The sequence below is a fragment of the Pteronotus mesoamericanus genome, unplaced genomic scaffold, assembly GCF_021234165.1.
Source record: "Pteronotus mesoamericanus isolate MK-2021 breed Mesoamerican mustached bat unplaced genomic scaffold, CSHL_Meso_final scaffold_36, whole genome shotgun sequence".
Lineage (NCBI taxonomy): Eukaryota > Metazoa > Chordata > Mammalia > Chiroptera > Mormoopidae > Pteronotus > Pteronotus mesoamericanus.
The window spans coordinates 1,018,467-1,039,423 of record NW_026555313.1 but is presented as its reverse complement, the minus strand read 5'-3'; the positions used below and the strand labels follow the sequence as shown (position 1 = coordinate 1,039,423).

General features: G+C 34.9%; 1 protein-coding gene across 1 annotated transcript in view; it reads left to right on the top strand.

Annotated features, from left to right (window-relative positions):
- SESN3 (sestrin 3) overlaps positions 1 to 20,957 on the top strand; it is a 69,305-nt gene that overhangs the window by 45,126 nt on the left and 3,222 nt on the right. Inside the window, exons 3-9 of the mRNA XM_054592487.1 lie at positions 2,509 to 2,706; positions 4,164 to 4,346; positions 8,210 to 8,446; positions 9,041 to 9,215; positions 17,326 to 17,444; positions 18,275 to 18,465; positions 20,638 to 20,782. Of these exons, the coding sequence (XP_054448462.1) occupies positions 2,509 to 2,706; positions 4,164 to 4,346; positions 8,210 to 8,446; positions 9,041 to 9,215; positions 17,326 to 17,444; positions 18,275 to 18,465; positions 20,638 to 20,782 (1,248 nt within the window). The remainder of the gene's footprint in view (positions 1 to 2,508; positions 2,707 to 4,163; positions 4,347 to 8,209; positions 8,447 to 9,040; positions 9,216 to 17,325; positions 17,445 to 18,274; positions 18,466 to 20,637; positions 20,783 to 20,957) is intronic.

Below are 20,957 nucleotides of genomic sequence, written 5' to 3'. Positions count from 1 at the left end.
GTTATTAAATGTTAAGAAAAGATATTTTGAAATGAAAGTTTCCTAACCAAACTTGTTAAGTTTCCATATTAAACCTGTTATTAAATAAAACATGCTATTACATGACTAGTAGTTATTCTTTTCAGTTGGTTGTAAGTCTTCATTGCACAGAACGTTATAGAATCTCTGATGCAGTCTATACCTTGGGTGAGGGTGAGGAGTCCAGGTGGTGAATGCAAGAAAGGCTGTAAAATGATACAGAGGAAATTAAAATCAGTACAAGATTTGTGCCTGTCATGTGGGTATACATCTCTATGTATAGCAAAGTGCAGGACCTTCTAGATTTCTAGATGCCTCTCCAGATATACATGGGCTAAGAAAAGTTTGGGAACCACTAATTAACTAATTTTTCTCTGCTTCGAGGGGATAGTAACTCGTATGGAATGCTGTAATATTTACTGATTTCACAGTATATTGCCAAAATAGCATTTATCTTAAGGCACCAACATTATCCCCATATTGTTCTGAAATTAGTCAACAGATATTTATAGAATATCTATTATGTGCCAGACATTGTCTTAGAAGGGATGAGTAGCATTCAAATAAGACATGACAGGCCATTGCCAAAGTCAGCAGTTCCTTTACCTTAATTTCACTTTTTTCATGACCTTGCAATTTAAATGAAAACATTCAATGAAAGTTAACAGTAATGTTTTGGAGCTCAGTGACTGTAGCTGATGTAGTTGGTGACCATGTGTTAGGCTCCTATTTTACTCATATACCACAGGGACTGCACTTAGAGTGGTTGCTATATATATGTGGGGTCTGGCACAAATAGTACTCCCTTTTTTTATTATAAAATCTTTCATTACAGAATCATAGGCATGTAATTCTGTAATGCTGTAATATAACAATATCACACTAAAGCACACCATATGACATTTTAGGTGAAATGTTCAAATTAAAACTATAAATTATTACACGCATGTTATTACTCTACCAACTGCACTCAAACAGGCGTTACTTCTGCCAGAACCTTTATGTATGTATAAAGACTTACATGTATGTGTGTGTGTGTGTGTGTGTCTGTGTGTATAAAGACTTCCTGATACTATCATTTTCACAGTATATATTTGAAGATAATATGATTTGCATAAGCCACCACTGTTTTCAGGATCTGTTGCATCATATGAATCATTTATTAATGTATGTTAGGCATCAGTGAGAAGAAACTTCTGGGGAAAACAAAACAAAAACAACAAATATCTTACTCCTAATTATATGTAGTTCATCTAGATCCTAGTATATTTTTAACAATCTTGGTCCCTCTAGTTGACAAAATGGGGAAAATGTGTAAATAAACATATCTGGCTTTATAGTGAGCTAAAGTGAACTGTCTTTTTACACCACTGTAATTAACATTTCCTCACAATTTACACATTTCAAATATTGTTATTTTCTTTGGGATTAAATTTTTCACAGTCAGTAGTACCTTTTGTGTAACTTATTTTGAGAAGAGACTGTGGAGCCAGCCTGCAGAGTTAACAGAGTTTCTTACTAATGGTGTAGATCCTTGGAAAGACCATTTTGTTTGACGTTTAGGAGATCTGGATTCTAAATCAGGCTGTGCATGAGCTAGAATTTAATCTTGAATTTAATATAAGGAACACATTCTTAAGTCTAGAACTCTAAAATGTCAATAAATAATGAACCAATACTAGGAATATGTATCTCATGTCATTCATTCCCACAGAGCTGGGTCCTTCTACAAGGTGCTAATAAACCCTTTACACCTTTCAAGCCAGTTCTTGGTGTGATGCCCAAGCTGTCATTGTGTATGAAACTGTATATAAACAACCTATTTTTGAGTAAGCTCTGTTGATTCCCTAGAAAGGAGGATGTCCATTTTAATAACTTTACTTTGTTTTTGTAATTTACATGAAAGGCTCAAAATAGAAATGACAAGAATTCTAGTGCTAATTGATTTTTAATTAACACTTTCCTACAAACTATCATATTTTCTTTTGTCCCTAAAAAGACTTCAGAAGGCCTCTTTTTAATGTTGAAGAACAAAAACAAGCAAAGGATGAGGCTGAAGATATTTGTTTAAAGATAATGTGATTAAACATCTTCATAGGCTGTTGAGATAAAATAACAAATGTATGTAATCGAATTCCACTGCTTTTGCCTCACCACAAATTGGTTTGACAATGGCCATGCAAGTGGGCCCTGAAAAATTTGCCTTATGTTCCTGGCAAAGCAGATGGAAGCTTTTCCCCTCCAATTTCATAGCTGTGTATATAATATTTGATAATTTGACATTTGTTGTTTAATAAATTGTGGTACCAGAGCCAAAAATGAGTGGTGCTTTCTTTTTTACTTCTGTTTCCCATATGAGCAACTGTGTAATTCCAGTGTCTGTTAATATCAAAAGAACATTCATTTGCTTCAAAAGTGGCATAATTTATGTACACCAAGGATATGTTTACTTCTCAATAATTATCTTGTTTTGGGTTTCTTGGTTGTAAGGTTTTCCAAGCAAACACAGTGGATGAACGTACTAACTTTCTTGTGGAAGAATACTCTACATCTGGTCGTCTGGATAACATCACCCAGGTCATGAGTCTGCACACTCAGTACCTAGAATCTTTCCTGCGGAGCCAGTTCTACATGCTGCGCATGGATGGCCCCCTTCCTCTGTCACATAGGCACTACATCGCAATAATGGTGACTCTGTGCTCACTTATTATTCCTTCTTCTTTCTTGTATTGTGTTTGTGGGTGTGTAGAACTAATTATAATTTTAAGGACCTAAAAATTGAAGAAGCCTCTGGCCTTTTGGATACCATATCATTTGGGTACATCATGAATGCTTTAAGCCACTTAATGTACAGAAAATTTCTCATTTAATTTTTACTAAAATCATTGTCCATATTTAATCTCTTGTGATTAAAGATGTGTATAGGAGGCCAAAGTAATATCCTGTAACTTTTGTTTTTGCTTTTGATGCCTTGCTTTTATTATTAATATAAAAGAGTTTGTGACACTAGATTTAGTATTTTATACATAAAAATAATTACTGTTTTGGCTAAGAGGAAAGTCAGCACCAGTGGAGACTCTGGATAAGAGAATAATTTTTAAATGAATTGTAATACTTTTAAGTATAGTACTTGGTACTAATTAACTAGTTAATGTTTGGGAAGGGGAGAGAGAATTGTAAATTGGGATGATAGGCAGCAGGAGTGAGAAGGGTAGAAAGGAACAGTGCTACAGTTGAACTATTACTGGAGAAGAAGAGGAATGAGAACATGATGCAAGTGTTGTATATTTCAAGATCTACCAGCGGGGCTGACAGAGTTGGCAGAGTTAGCCAGGAGTTACCCGATTCATTTTACCAAGTTTCATTTGATTATCTTGTTTATGCGCTCACTAAAGGTTTAAACAAACACAGAAAAGGCAGCATTCTGTTTTATTGAATGATGAACTTGACTAAGGAAATAATTTTAGCTTAAGGTTTTGATGCAAGTAAGGCTGAAAGCTGACCTAGAACGGTCATAAACTAAGAAACAAAATACAGAAAATAGAAAGAATAAAACAATGCTATTTTACTGAGAAGAAGCCCTGAGGAAAGGAGCGGTGAAAAGTTTGCTTTATATGGATTTACCAAATTGTCAGTATCAAGGCTGATTTTGACCACGTAGGAAGGAAAGAGTCAGTGATCTTCCGTTTCTTCTCCGTAGAGCGATGTGCGTAGATAAGACAGAGGTCACAGTTATACCAAAGGGAGTAAGAGAATTACCCAAATCAACATGCATTCTGAATTGGTAGAATAGCAGCTAATGAGATTTTATTGTTTTAAATAGAGTACAGTTGATACAATTTACCGTAATGAAACAGACACACATTTTCTTAACAAAACAAGAAAGTGGCTTCTAAGTTGATTGGTACCAACTTCCAGGAAGTAATTGGCTTCACGTGACACTTTATGTGCTTATACAAGTGTCAGCTTCATGTAGGGATTCAAGAATCTATGGCATCATTGTGACAGGAGTTTTAGAAGGAGGAGGATTCAATAAGAAAAGAATTCTTGGCTATAAAAATTATGAATTCCATCTATATTTTTGTTTAGCAATAGTAGAGTATGAGTCTACCATGATTGTCTTATCAACTAACTCTTTGTTTTAGGCTGCAGCTAGACATCAGTGTTCTTACTTAATAAACATGCATGTGGATGAATTCCTGAAGACAGGAGGTATTGCTGAGTGGTTGAATGGTTTGGAATATGTACCACAAAGACTGAAAAATCTTAATGAAATAAATAAGCTGCTAGCACACCGACCCTGGCTGATCACGAAAGAGCACATTCAGGTACTGGGTGTTCTTTGAAATAAAAACGATATTTACTAATGACTCTAACTGAGAATTAATTTTTCAGTTAAGTATTTTGCTTAAGACTTAACATTAAAAACGTACATATTAGGAACTTGAAAAATAAAATAGTATGCTAATATATACAGAAAAATTAAGAAAGTGTGTTTAAGTATGAATGAATTCTTCTCTTTAAGTAATCAGTAATTAACTTGAACAAGTGTTTCAATGAATGGCAATGAGAAAAATTGATTTCTATTTTCAAGTAATGGGTAAACAAAGAGAATACACTAGCATGATAAGATACCTGGGTTGTAGTCTCTGCACTGTTCCTCACAAATGTGTGACCTTCAGTAAATTAACTTCTGTGGACCTCAGTAGTTCCCCTGCTCTAAAATAAGGGGCCTAGATTAAGTGAGTTCTAAGCTCTTTTCTGGTTCTAAAATTTTCATAATTTTAAGATATTCACAAAATGATTTTGCAGATGCTTAAATGCCTCTAGAAGGTAGCGCTCAGGTGAGAAATACAGTTAATAGACTAAAGCACTTGGCACTTCAAAAGGGCTTTCATCAAAGGCCTACAGGGTGAGGCTGTTTTATAATAAATATCCTTAACACTGTGCATGATACTTGGTAACTAATAAATAGGAGCTACCATCTAAATTATTATATGCAAGCCTTAGGTATTTAAAATCTCTTCTTCTAATGCATTGAGATATCTTTTTTTTTTTAAACCCTCTTATTTTTGTTAGTTATTTGCTTCGTTAAACCAAACTTAGCTTTCGTCAGTCTGCATGTGCTCAGATTTTAATTCTCTCTTTGGGGTCTGTGAAGAACAATGCTGTCCTGATGTTTATATTCTGGTTTGGTAATATGTTAGTTGGATAAAGGAGTTACTCATTACTTTAGTGTCACAAGTTAATTACTTTATGTCAGAAACTTTGGTGGATCTGAAAAGATAGACACTGCCCTTGGAATGCCTGGAGTCTAGAGGATGAGAGACAGAGAGGTAATGACAGTAATCACAGCATGATAGCATACGAATGTATGAGTAAAGAGAATGGGATTAGGAGGTTTCACAAAAGAGGTAACATTTGAGGTAGGTTGTGAAGAGTAAGTGGGAGTTTTCAAGTAAAGGAAGACATTTCAGTCAGAGGGTAGAGTATGAAATATTATAATATGACAGAAAAGAATTGGGATCATATTGTATGACCCAGTGAGTACTGTATTTGTGTTTCACCCTCACAAAGTTATGGTCTCCAAAGTTATATTAGAGGTACCTCACAGGGTGCACAAGGCAGTCCTTCAAAATGTTAGAAAAGGTGTATGTGTATTCTTATGTCATTCTTTTATATTTTTTGTTTCATAATATTAGTATTATAGTACATGTATATAACTAGTCTATAAAATTTTATAAGTATATATTAATTATAAATAAATGTATATACTCTCAGGAGATGGGCCCCCAAATGTTGCTGTCAGGAATACATGTGCTCAGAAGAGCTTAGAGATCCACTATGATAAAGAATCAAGAATCATTAAAGGTTTGGAGCTGAGTCGTATATGAGCATATTTGTTGATGCAGAAGATAAATATGATACAGACTAGAAGCAGAGAAGCCAGTCATAAAACAGTTGCAGTAATCCACCTGAAAGGTGATTTTTTTTTTTAACCATGGGGTGATGAAGAGGAGGGATCAGACAGTCTGTATGTAATCATTCTGCATAAGAATAAGCAGGGCTTGGTAACTGGCAGAATATGAGGATAGAGAAAAGGAGTGGACAAGAGAACTACTTTAAGGGTTCTATACCTTCCTGACTGTGCAGAAGGTAATGCCATGGGCCTTCATACACAGGCCTGAGAACAGGAGACTCTGACATCCATACAGTGATGTCCAGTTACTGGAGAAACTACAAGGCTGTAGTTCAGAATGAAGGATAGAGTAGAAATAAAATTGGATGGTTACTTACAGATAAGCAAAGGTCAGGTTGAAGGCATGAATGATCCATCCAGGGAGAAATTGTACAAGGAAAGAAGATCATGGATAGAGTAGAGCAAGCCAACATTGTGGAAGCAAGTCAGGAGAGAAGAAAAATCCATCTCAGGGTAGAAAGGGTTAAAAAAATAGTGAAATTGCTGAAGTCAGGGGAAATTGATTTCAAGAAGGAAGTGAGGAAAACGTAAATTCTGCAGAGATCACATAGGATAATACTAAAAGAACTAGTCATGTGTAGCTTCAGGAGTTTTTTTTTTTAAAGAAATCAGATTATAAGAAATAAATAAATATGAGGTGAGAAATTTGAAATGCTGTATACTGGCTGTGCTTTTAGTTTTAATGATAATCCTGGAAAGACTGGCAAAAGCATTGCAAATCTTACCAGTCCTTTTAGAAAGCTCTTTAGCAATATTATCAAGTCATAAAAATATTAATACCCTTTTCCCTAAAAATCCTTTCAGGAATTATGTCTAAAATTTGAGCAAAGCTATAGCATGAAGATGCTATTTATGGTAGCAAGTAAACAAAAATAATTCAGAAGCAATTTGTGTGTCTGACAGTAAAGTAATGGAGAAGTAGTTCTGTGCACCCATTCGTGGACAATATAGCCCATGCTTAAATATTAATATCAAACTGTAACCTTTGAGAGATAGGCATGTAAAAAAATGAAGTTTGAAAAGCAGAAAAATAGGTGTATACTCTGATTATATAATTATCTTATAAAAATAAAGGAAGATGTGTAAAAGTTGTATTAAGGTGGTAGAATATGATTGATTTTTTTTCCTTTTCTCTGAACTTTTGGTAATAAATTGTGTGTGTGTAGACGCACATAATTAAATGATGGAGAGTAAAATAAAAAGAGTTTTTGGCTTTAGTTTTTAGCCATGAAGTGACCCAAATGAAAAGTTTAGATTTGTAGGGAGTAGCAGGACACACACACACACACTTAGATTTGTAGGGAGTAGCAGGACACACACACACACACACACTCTCTCTCTCTCTCTCTCTCAGAAAGAGATGGACGGACAGAGAGAGAAGAGAACAAACGCTAATGGGAAAGAATCCTTGATGGGTTAATAGATGGATTTGGCTCTTGGGAAAAATAAAAGACTGCTGTTTTTAATGGCTTCACTTGTGATTCCATCATTCCGCTGGCATTTCAAGTCCAGTAGCATATAAAAAGTGCTTTGAAATTTTTAGTTTTTATTCACATGTGAGATAGTATTCTACACTTTTTATCATCTGCCGTAGGATCTGTCACTATCAGAAAAGGTATTTAAAAGGTATTAAAAGTTAACAATATTGACTTACTGAATTGGATTTTTATGTGACTTTTTTCAAGGTAGAGTCTCTACCCTAAAACTTTAAAATGAGTGGTTGTGCCATGTAATCTTTAAAGCCTGTTCTACATGTAATGTTCTTGGATTCTCTGAAATATCTTATTAAAATAACGTAATATGCAAAAGTGCTTTGGAAGCAGAAGTTCTATTACATATATATAGTATATGAATTTAGAAAAAGCTGCAATAAAATTACATTGTTAGGTTTGATAGTTGTAATATAATATTGTTTGACCAAAGCCATACCTTTAATATATGTAATATTTTTTCCTTTTCATTGAATTTATTGGTTTTTCGCTGGTTAACAATACTTACAGTTTCAGGTGCACAATTGTACAATACATCATCTGTCCACTGTATTGTGTGTTCACCACCCCAAGTCTCCTGAAACATTTTTAAAAAAAGTTTTAAGTTTTATTACTATAAATGAACACAAATAAAATTTGGTAGATTCTCCATTTTTTCTAAAATTGCTTTATAGCATTCTTTGATTTTAACTTTTTACTCCGATTTGCTTTTTCGTTTCAGAAACTTGTCAAAACTGGAGAAAATAATTGGTCTTTGCCTGAACTGGTACATGCTGTGGTCCTACTGGCACATTTTCATGCTTTGGCAAGCTTTGTTTTTGGTAGTGGCATCAATCCAGAAAGAGATCCAGAGATCTCCAATGGATTCAGGCTAATATCAGTCAACAATTTCTGCGTTTGTGACCTCGCTAATGACAACAACATAGAGAATGCATCTCTTACAGGCAATAACTTTGGGGTCAGTTTTCTTAACTCTCTTTAATGTTTTGCCTGTAAACTTCCTAACATTAAAAATATCTAGAGATAATTATGCTTTGATTAAACAGCATATATATACTTGAAATATTTTAGCATAATTTTTGTTACTGTAAAAATTTAACCTGTACCTGAAGTTATGAATTCTCTTAAAGAGGCTTTTACAGCAGATTGAAACTGTTACAAACTATAATGACTAAAACAATACAATATATCTTTGGTCTGTAAGACTCTGAAACAACCAATAGAGAATATATCTTACAACAGCAAAATCTTAAAAATTTGAAGTTGCTTCATTTTTAAAAATAAACCATAATATAATGTAATATATACTAAATGCTAGAATGCTAGAGTGAATATATCTATACTTACATACTTTGTATATGTATAACTGAAGCAAAAACATCATACTTTTGAAAATATTTGAATCTGTCATGCGATATTCTTTGGAGTTAGTCAGAAACTTAATAACAGTGCTCAAGCCACTGTACATAACAAGGTGACATTGAGAGATAGACATGTTTACAGGAATAATTTTTAATATTAATAACATCAACACTATCTTACCTGACTCCAGATTGTAGATTCTCTAAGTGAGCTGGAGGCCTTAATGGAAAGAATGAAAAGGCTTCAAGAAGAAAGGGAAGATGAAGACACATCTCAGGAAGAAATGACCACTCGTTTTGAGAAGGAGAAGAAAGAAAGTCTTTTTGTTGTCTCTGGAGATACTTTTCATTCATTTCCTCATTCAGGTGCCTTTTTTTCCTACTTTTGGTTATTGTTGGAACCCTGACATACCACATTCAGTATTTTCCATGTGGATATGTAAAAATGATTCTGCTCCCACGTTCCTTTTATTTAGTTCTTCTGTATGTTGTACGTGGTATACCTGATGCTATTGCTTTCCTTTTTATGTTGGCACATCTTTGGATATATTTAAGATCCAGTTGGGAGGAACTTCCAACTTTGTAGTCCATACTCTATCCTGGATAAAATGTTATTCAAAGCAAGCCAGTTACTTATAAAGTTAGAAATATTTAATTCATCCTACCTTTGTGATTTTTAAAAAAGTGAAATCCTGTTTCATCAGGTATAGATTTTTAAAAATATCTATGCCTCTTTTGTGGGTGGAGAGTGTGTAGGAGGGCTGTTCTCACTCTGCCACTTTACAGATTAGTTCTAAAAGTACATTGCACTAGCATCTGCATTTCTTTGGAGAAATCTTTGGAATTTTATAAAAATGTATTATTTGGGTCATTTGCTTAGATTGAGTTTGGAGGAATTTATTCCATACTTAAAACTAGGCTTCCTAACAGCTATAGTCTTAAAAACACATTTTTATCTAATACTTTAAGAGATTTTGAAATAAGAGAGAACTTTTCAATTACAACTATTGAACACCACATAGTAAATGTTATTAAAATAGCACAGATTCAATAAAAGCTTAAACCTTTCAGGCATTATTTAATCTATATAACATTTATTTATTTGTGTATTTATTTAATAATTCTGTTTCTGTTATGCTTGTTTGTTTTTTAGATTCAATTGTTGATAGATAGGTATTTACTGCCATTTTATTGTTCATATTTTTAATCTTTCTTTTCTTCTTCTTCTTTCTTCTTTCTTCTTTCTTCTTTCTTCTTCTTCAAAAAGACCCTTTAACATTTCATATAATACTGGTTTGGCAGTGATGAACTCCTTTAGCTTTTTCTTGTCTGGGAAGCTCTTTATCTGCCCTTCAGATCTAAATGATAGCTTTGCTGCATTGTGTAATCTTGGTTTTAAGTCCTTGATTTTCATCGCTTTGAATATTTCTTGCCAATCCCTTCTGGCCTGCAAAGTTTCTGTTGAGAAATCAGCTGACAGTCTTATGGGAGCCCCCTGGTAGGTAAAACTAACTGCTTTTCTCCTGCTGCTTTTAAGATTCCCTCCTTGTGTTTAACAGTGGGCAGTTTAATTATGATGTGTCTTGGAGTGGGCCTCTTTGGGTTCATCTTGTTTGGGACTCTCTGTGCTTCCTGGACTTGTATGTCTATGTCCTTCACCAAGTTAGGGAAATTTTCTTTCATTTTTTCAAATAGGTCTCCAATTTCTTGCTCTTTTGGCAGCTCTATGGTGCAAATGTTGGGATGCTTGAAGTTGTCGCAGAGGCTCCTTACACTATCCTCCTTTCTTTGGATTCATTTTTCTTGCTGTTCTTTTTTTTCCCCCCATTTATTTAATCTTTATTGTATTTTTTTCCATTATCATTTAGTTCTCTTGCATCTGCCTACCCCCCTCCTCCCAGCTGTTCTGATTGGTTGTTTTTTGCTTCATTATGTTCCAAATTGCTGATTTGATTCTCAGGTTCACCTACTCTGTTGTTGATTCTCTATAAGTTATTCTTTATTTCAATTAATGTATCTTTCATTTTTGACTGGATCTTTTTTTATGCTATTGAGGTCCTCACTAAGTCCCTTGAACATTCTTATAACCAGTGTTTTGAACTCTGCATCTTATAGATTGCTAGTCTCCATTTTGTTTAGCTCTTTTTCTGGTGTTTTGTTCTGTTCTTTCATTTGGGCTGTGTTTCTTTGTCTTCTCATTTTGGCAGTTTCCCTGTTTTTGTGTGTTAGGTAGACCTACTGTGTCTCCCAGGATTGATAGAGTATCTTAATATAGTAGGTGTCCTGTAGGGTCCAGTGGTATAGCCTCCCCTATTACCCTAGCTGGGTACTCAAGGTACATCCACAGTGTGGGCTGTATACACCCTCCTCTTAGAGTTGAGCTTTTATTGCTGTTGGCATATCCACAGTCTGCCACCACCTGTATTCTCTCCGGGGTCACACAGCATTACCTACAAACTGATCTGCAGATGGCTGCTACTTGGAGTTGCCCACTAGAGGCCAGGTTGTGAACCAAGACCTTCTGCTACTAGTGTTGGACCCTGTGGCACCTTAGCAAGAGGTACAGGGCTCACTAAAGTTTTTTTGAGAGAATGAAGGAAAATCTGAAGCATAGGCCACAACAAGCCATTCATATGGAAAAGTCACTGGAAACAGCTTAGGTGGGCCTCGTAGTTGGGTGGGGCAGATTCTCAGGCAATCTCAAAGGTTGGGCAGTGTGGGCTAGATTGAGTCTCAGATACAGCACCTGCCTGTCAGCACTGTGGCTCTGTGGGGGGGCAATGGGGGCGGTGCTCAGAAAAGGAACAGTGGCTTCTGCCAGCTCTTCTCTCTGGGATAAAACTGTCCCCCAGCACTTGCCCTGATGCCAGACAATTCAGTTTCTCCCCCATATGTCTCTAATTTCTTTCAATCTGCTGCCCTGGTGCTTGACCTCAGAGGCAGTGAGTCCAAGTAAATTTGTGTGTGGGCCTTTTAGGAGGAACTGCCTGGGATTTCAGCAGTTTCTAGCTTTCACAGCCTCGATCCCTGCTAGTTTTTACAGCCAGAAGTTATGGGAACTTACCTTCCTGGCACTGGAACCCTGGGCTGGGGGACATGGTCGGGAGCTGGAACTCCTCACTCCTGAGATATCCTTCTTGATTTTTATTTGCCATACATGACTCTGGGATCAGCCTGTTCCACATCTCCACCCCTTCTACCAATCTTGATGTGGTTTCTTCTTTAATTCTGTAGTCGTAGGACTTACATTCAGCTCAATTTCTGATGTTTCTGAATGATTTTTGTTCAGTAGTTTAGTTGTAATTTTGATGTGGTTATGTGAGGATGTGAGCTCTGTTTACCGATGCTACCATCTTGAGTGGCCATAACATTTATTTTTAAAATCGAGTTCCATTTGGCTTAAAATGGGGCTTCAAAATAATTGGTCTTAAGACTCATCAGTTTAATAAACTCTGAGAGTAATTGATTTGACAATCATTTTTCTGTTAACTTGAAGCATCGCATCAACCAATAGCTCTCAGAAGCTTTACCAGGAAAAAGAAGTCCTTTTAATCATTTCTTGGGATGATCTTTTTTTTTATGAAAGGTTTTTACCTGTAAAATTGAGTATATTAAGTAATACTTTCAGAGCTTCTCAGCAATAGGAAATTCCCCCCAAAATGAAACTTAGTGTTTTAATTATTTATTTAATATTCACTTTACAAGCATTTATTCAGTACCCTCTATATTTGTAGCCCTGTGATAAGTACATTTTCCGTCTAAATAAGGCACGGTTTCTGCTTTATGAAAGCTATCATTGATAATGGGAAAGAAATAAATTACAATACATAGTAGAAAGTGAAGGGTATATGCACCTAGAAGAGGATACTGAACTCAAGTCTTGATAGGGGAAGAGTGAGAACAGAAGCGGTTCCTAGAGGATGACTTTCACCAACCACTTGGCTCTAAGCTAAGTCTAAGAATCTTGAGTTCAGGAGAGTCAGGCAGTGGCTGGGGACAGGAGAATTGGTGATAAACAGCATCCAAGCCTGAGCCAAGGCATGGTAGTAAGGAAACAGGATGCTTGCTTCAGGAAAAAAAAAAAAATGGTTGTCGTGTTAGGATATAAATCATGAGGTAAGTAATGTGACAAGGAACTAGTTAAGGAGATAGGGGTCTTATCATGTGGATCTGATCTTTCTAACCTTAAGGGATATGTAAGCTGCTATAGTTTGGACTTTGAGAGTTGAGATGTCCATAAAACATCTAGTCTGGAGCTGTCTAACACAGTGTCCCTCAAAGTGTACTGTGCATGTGAGTCACTGGCAAGTCTGGATGAAATGCAGATTCTGATTCAGTCAGTCTGGGCAAGGATCTGATCAGCCACATTTTAATCATAGTTCCAAGTGATACTAATGCTGTTACTCTGCAAACCACTCTTGGAGTAGTAGTGTCAAGATCAGGAGAGGGCTTTAAGCTTGAGATCAAGTTTTAGACTTTACATAAAACTTTATCAGCCTATAATTAGGGGTTAAAATCAAAAGAGTTCATTATAAAAATCACCCCGGGAGAACTGCCCTGACTGCTGTAGCTCAGTGGGTTGAGTGTCATCCTGCAGGCTGAAGTTGTCAGTTCAATTCCTGATCAGGGGGTATGCTTGGGTTTCAGGACAGGTCCGCGGATGGGGGCATGCAAGAGGCAACCAATGGATGTTTCTCTCACACATTGATGTTTCTCTTCCTCTCTTTCTCCCTCCTTTTCCTCTCTCTAAAAATAAAGAAAGAAAATCTTTTTAAAAAAATCACCAAGGGAGAAGAAAGGGGACAAAGAAAGATGGTGAGCCTAGTGTGTACCTTCTAGGTAAATGAGTATTTTAAAATACAAACATTTTATTAAGGTTAATAAAATCTATTTGCTTTTAGACATTACTTTTTAAGAGCTTCTCTAGGATCACTAGAGCTTAAAAGATATAAATGTTTTATTTTTTAGGTATTTGTTTTTAGTACTGAAACTCTATTCTGTGTCCCAGTCTCTCTATCTTCTTGGACCCTTCAGCAGGGATGACTGCTTTTAAAATGAATTTTTGACAAACAAGTCTTAGACCCCAGTCAAAAATTTTGTTCTAATTTTAACAGAAAAGGCCATGTCATTTGCAAATCATTTGAGGAAATAAATCATTTAATTATTTACTCTTAAGCATTCCCAGTACCTAAATTTGCTTTTCACATGAAGATAACATAAGAAAAATGACTTCATACAGTGGCTAATTGAGTCATTTCCATAAACTCACCATGTTTTAAAATGGAAATAGAACTTTATTTTTTCCTATAAAAAACTTTTTGGTTTCACCAGTTGATAAAGCATTCCAGATTCCACGTAGAGATTCCAAATAATTTTCAATTCTTTTGAAGAAAATATTTAAAGTGTTATATAGGGGTGGTATTCTGTAGCTTGGTAACAGAGTTAACCAGCTTTTATTGGTTTTTTGTTTGTTTGTTTGTTTTTAAAGTTAGAAAGGTGTACCATGGGTGTAACATAATGTTTTCTGTATTTTGTTAATAGTTACTCCTTAGAGGCAGAAGAATGCAGACAATGTACAAAATACTCTTTTGTTTGCATTAAGACTGAAATATTTGTTTAGGTAGAATTAAAATGAGAGCTTTAGATTTGTTGATTAGAGTACTAATTTTAATTTTTTTTCAACTTTATTTTTTTATTTTTAATTTTTTAAACTTTATTTTTTAAATTTATTTTTATTTTTTTAAATTTATTTTTCCAAATACATTTGTCTCTGCCTTTCCCTACCACTTTTCCCTGCCCCCTCCCCCTCTCCTTCCCTCAATCCTTCCCCACTTTGGTTTTGTCCATGGATCCTTGTTCTATGTTCCTTGACTTGCCCCTTCCCTTCCTTTTCCCCCACCCACCCCTCCCTCCTTCTTAAGATAAATACAGGAAAAAGATATATATGGTTTGATAGACCTTTTTGTACATTTCTTTTATTAGACAAAATTGTCTAGAAAACAGGTCTCTTTTGACTCCTATTTAAAAATGAATAAATGGATCATATTCATAGGATAAATTTTTATCTTATTTGGCTGTTTACCGTTTTGGGGGGTCAGGGAAGAACAGAACAAAACTCCAGAAAAGAACTAAACAAAATGAAGTCAAGCAATCTATTAGATGCAGATTTCAAAACACTGGTAATTAGGATGCTCAATGAACTTAGTGAGAACCTGAAAAGCATAAAAAAAGGAACGGTCAGAAATGAATAGTTTACAGGGAATCAACAATATAGTAGATGAAGCCAAGAATCGAATTAGCGATTTGGAATATTTGGAGTATAAGAAAAGAAAAAAGGAATCAAAAAGAAATGATGATAATGTAAGGAGCCTCTGGGACAACTTCAAGCATCCCAACATTCACATCATGGGGGTGCCCAAAGGAGAAAGAAAGAGCAAGAAATTGATAACCTAATTGAAAAAATAAAGATAGAAAACTTCCCTAACTTGGTGAAGGACATAGACATACAAGTCCAGGAAGCACAGAGAGTCCCAAACAAGATGAACCCAAAGAGGCCCACTCCAAGACACATCATAATTAAACTGCCCACTGTTAAACACAAGGAGGGAATCTTAAAAGCAGCAGGAGAAAAGCAGTTAGTTTTACCTACCAGGGGGCTCCCATAAGACTGTCAGCTGATTTCTCAACAGAAACTTTGCAGGCCAGAAGGGATTGGCAAGAAATATTCAAAGCGATGAAAATCAAGGACTTAAAACCAAGATTACACAATGCAGCAAAGCTATCATTTAGATCTGAAGGGCAGATAAAGAGCTTCCCAGACAAGAAAAAGCTAAAGGAGTTCATCACTGCCAAACCAGTATTATATGAAATGTTGAAGGGTCTTTTTGAAGAAGAAGAAAGAAGAAAGAAGAAGAAAAGAAAGATTAAAAATATGAACAATAAAATGGCAGTAAATACCTATCTATCAACAATTGAATCTAAAAACAGAATAAATGAAGAAGCCGAACAGAACAGACTTACAGATACAGGGAACATTTTGACAGTTGTCAGATGGGAGGTGGAGTAGGGGGATGGGTAAAAAGGGTATAGCGATTAAGAAACACAAATTGATTGTTACAAAATAATCATGGGGATGTAAAGTACAGCATAGGAATATAGTCAATAATATTCTAATTAACTATGTATGGGGCCAGGTGGATGTGAGATTTGTAGGGATGATCACTTACTAAGTTATGTAATGTCTAATCACTGGGCTGTATGCCTGAAATTAATATAATAATGTATGTCAACTATAATTGAAAAATTTAAAAATGATTTAAAATTTAAAAAATAAAGTTTATATAGTAAGGCTAAAAAAAAATCAACGTATTGCCCTGGCTGCGTGGCTGTTATTTGGAGCATCATTCCATGCATGAAAAGGTTGCCAGTTTGATTCCCAGTAAGGGCACATGCATAAGCTGCAAGTTTAATCCCCAGTTATGGTGCATGAGGGGGGCTACTGATCAATTTTTTTTTCATCAGTGTTTCTCTTTCTCCTTTTCGCTCTAAAAAGTAATAGAAACGTGTCCTTGAGTGAGAATTTAAAAAAATCAGTTTCTCATCTATATCTGAATTGAAGTTCCTTTATATGAATCAGAAGTTAGATTAAATATTTTTTAAAAAATAGAAAAAATTAACATGCATTGGGTTTTTACAATTTCTCAGTAGTAAACTTTTAATATTATCAAACATACAGAAGTTAGCTGAGTTAAGATATTGTTGTAGTCTTCCTATCTTCCTTAATGCCATTTTGATAGTATTTCATTATAATCTCATTAGCATTTCTTTACTCCATATGATGTATACCTTTTATTTTCATGTGCCCAGAAAAGACACATATCCGAGGTGTAAAACTCAATAAATTTTCAGAAACAGGCCTTCCTCGTTTAACTAGCAGCAAGTCAATTAAGAATAATACTGGCTCCCAAAAGTCCATTTTCATCCCTGTTGTGTTCCTTTGCCAGTGCCTCTCTCTATATGCCTCTTGGTAAACCAAAACTGAACTAATTTTCCCTGTGAATACATCCAGATGAAAGACCATCTAATTTTAACAAAATCCATCCCAATTAAAGTAATCTTTACCTTCATCCCTCCTCTCCTCCATTCTCACTTTATCCCCAGAGAGATCAAAGTTTAAGCTTTATACTCATAGGTCTTTGCCATCTTCCTTTTCTCAATAAGCTACTATTATTTAGATTATTGCAATTTAGTCAATTTTTTGACTGAGTAACTATAGTGAAATGTTAAGATGGCCATTATTTGGTAATGATACTGTATTCAAAACTTAAGCAGTAGATATTTTATATGAATTGAAGCCAGGTAATCCATATTGTCACTTTGGAAATCCATGGAAAAGCTAAAAAGTGTAGGAAAATGAAGGTGTTTTACTGTTCTAACTTGTATAGTTTTCTTAATACTAGATTGTTATTGTTCTTAGATTTCGAAGATGACATGATTATAACATCTGATGTCTCCCGATATATTGAAGACCCTAGTTTTGGATATGAAGACTTTGCCAGACGAGGAGAAGAACATTTGCCAACATTCCGAGCTCAGGTATGAGATATCTTTATTTCAGAGAAACTAGAGAATAAATACTATTATTTCAACTGTGAAATGTTGAAATATAAATAAATTGGCTTCTAAAGATATTAGTAGATAATTTTGATAGAGTCTGTCATTCTTTTTATTTAATCCAGTTTTCAGCCTAGTCTAATTTGATGTCCCAATAGATGCATTATTATTTCCATGTTTTCCCCGCTTAGAAGGCGAAAAGGAAACTGTTCTATTCAGTTACTTGCCTTATTACATGGTAGTTGGATTTTCATACCACTTTTGGAGGAGGAGCATAGCAAAGAAGAAATCAAGTGATGTATTGCAATTATTATTAAAAGACATTTTATAATAAGATCATAAACCAGTAGCTAATGGCTTAAGAGCTATTCCTTCCCCATTCATAGAAAAGTATAGTCACAATAATGATGTGACGCCTAAAGAGAGTATAAGTTTGAATTAACACAAACCTCCTTTGCACCTCTTTCAGATGATCTAACTGTCCATGTTATTGAATAGGTTTTGTCACATAGGAATAGTTGAGGATCTTCTGGGGTCCTTCCAGATTAGGGTGTACTTTGCATAGTGTTGTGCTTGACCATAGGAAGTAGCCAGTTTATTACTGACATGCTAACCCCTGGACCCCACTGAGGAAACAATATGGCGCTCCAATGTACAAACTAACGTGAAGGCTACTTAGTAAATCTACAAGCTTAGAAATAAATTTGAAATACCTTCACTTACTTGCTTTTAAATAGTTAGAGTTAATAAAAACACAGAGATTATTTAAATAAAGAATGTCCATTTTGTAATTATACCTTTTATTCTTTTAGGACTATACCTGGGAAAATCATGGGTTCTCCCTGGTGAACAGACTTTATTCTGACATTGGACATCTTCTTGATGAAAAGTTTCGCATGGTCTACAGTCTCACCTATAACACTATGGCCACCCATGAGGACGTTGACACAACCATGCTGCACAGAGCTTTATTTAACTATGTTCACTGTATGTTTGGAATCAGGTACGTTCATTGTGGAGATAGTTTTATACATTTCTAAAGGAAAATTCTGACATGAGTCTTAATTCTCTCCTGTTTAGGAGTATGTAGTTCTGGGGAGAAAGATATTACATATAGATTTCGGATTTTAAAAAAATTTTACATTATAGGAAAGCATTTGTATACGGTTAACTGTTGTAATCTTAACATGCATATGTAAATATAGTCATACAACAATTTACTAGTGAGGGGAAAAATATCAGGAGTCGTTGGAGAGAGGAGAAAATCAGACTCAGTTTGAGAGCCCTTCCTGGAAGAACTAGCAGCCCAAAACCATGTATTGTATTTCTTTAGATCGCTTAATAAATGCTAATTGGTTAGATAGTGAGTTTTAAAGGAATGGTAATTAGGGTATAAATAAACATAGGATAGATTCTGCCCTCATTAAGCTTAAGTAAGGTCACATAAGAACCCTGAAACAAAAGTACCAGCCAGTGTAAATTAATAGCTTCTACATTTTAAAATTTAACATCGAGTGGATAGAGGTGGAAGAGGATATAAGGGGGTAAATGGTAATGGGAAAAGCACAGTAAAAAATAAATAAAAAAAAATTAGCATTGAGAGAACAGTGATAAATGAGATTGAGTGGTCTAATCAGGAAAGCTGTTTTCTTTCTTTTTCTTTTTTAGAGATTGTGTCTTTTAGAGGTGGTTTTTGAAGTCTTTTATGGAGATACATTTGCAGAAAGAGAAAGTCTCCAGTTATAAATGCATTTGTTTTGACTCTGTACTATATCCTTTCTGATATAAAGTATCAGAAAACCATTGTGAAGTGGAATTAGAATTTAATTTGTTAAGCAAAGTAGTTTTATAATTTTAACTAGAAAAAAAACAGATTTTCTGAAATATCAACATTCTACCTAAAAGACACTATCATGATTGTAAACAATAACTGCTATTTACTCATTTACTATCCTAGTCAATAAGTTATCACAGAATCATCACATTTTAAAACACAAATATTATATCTACCTTGTTAAGAAGAATAAACACCAATAGAATTTAATTCAGTTGTGGTAAATGTTTATTATATTCATGAAAATAAATAACATGTTATGCTGATTATATTTATCTATGGGATGCTATCAAATAAAGTTTATATAAAATCCTTGAGATACTGTGTTTTATCTGTGTTAAAAATTAACTGAAAGTATAGAAATTTCACAAACCCCCACTACTGCATTTACCCTCCCATCTGCCTCTGTGCCCCTTTACTCTGGCTCCTCTCACTTGTTATGGGTGAACTGATGCTCCTGTGCACTTGGGCACAAAGCCCCATCTTCCCTCATCTCCTAAATATCCTTAGTCTAGCAATCTCCCTTTTCTGTGTGATCACCTTTATTATCTTTATTGGATCTTTCTCATCAGTATATAAACTTGCTGTTACTTCTTCTCTCATCTTAATAACTTTGTTTTCTTCATTCTGCTTTTCTCTCTTGCTTTTGCCTCATTTTTCTGCTCCTGTGCACAGCAAACCTCTTTGAAAAAATTTTGTACGTTTACTGTCACCATTTTCTCATCTCTTATTCTCTCGTGAACTTGCTTCCAGATTGGGCTTTTACTCTTCCCTTGCGAACAAAAAGTCTCATTGAGGTTGCTAGTGACCTCTGTATAGCTAATTTCCGGTGGTCAGTTTCCAGTTATCATCTTACTTGAGTCAGCAGCGCTGGACACAGTTCATTACTCCTTCTTTCCTGAGACTCTTAACTCCTGCTTAGGGTTTTATACTAGCTCCCTCAGGTATTTCTCAGATGTCAGCCTCTCAGAGGAGCCTTCCTGCCCTCCCTATCTAAAAATCACAGCTCTTTTAGTCACGAGTTTCATTTTATCTCCATAGCAGTTATCACCATCTGATATACTATGCTTTTATCTTTTTAATTTTTCTTTTTTCTCCAGTAGAATTTAAGTTTCATGAGACCAGGGATTTTCTCTATTTTGTTCATTTGCCTCTCACCATTCCTTAAAAGAGTACATGGAAAGTACGTGGCACATAATAGGCATTCAATAAATATGTTTAGGTTAATTAATTAATGAGTTTTTGGTGTTTAATTCCTAGATAATAAATGTCTCTGGTACAACTTTGGAAGTCAGAAATTTTTTTTTTGTCATTATCAAGCTGTTGTCATATTGCTCATAGGTATGATGACTATGATTATGGAGAAGTTAATCAATTACTTGAACGAAGCCTGAAGGTTTACATTAAGACAGTGGCCTGCTATCCTGAGAGAACTACCAAGCGCATGTATGACAGTTACTGGCGTCAGTTCAAACACTCAGAAAAGGTATGTTTCATGACTAAACATTATACCATAGGTAGATTATTCAATATAAGAAGTAATGATTATGAAAAATTACGCACAAAAATATTAATAAATTAGTGCCATTTATGAAATGGAAGTGGCATCATCTAGCCATCTTTTTAAAAATGTTTTTAAATTCAGGTTTATTGAATATTAA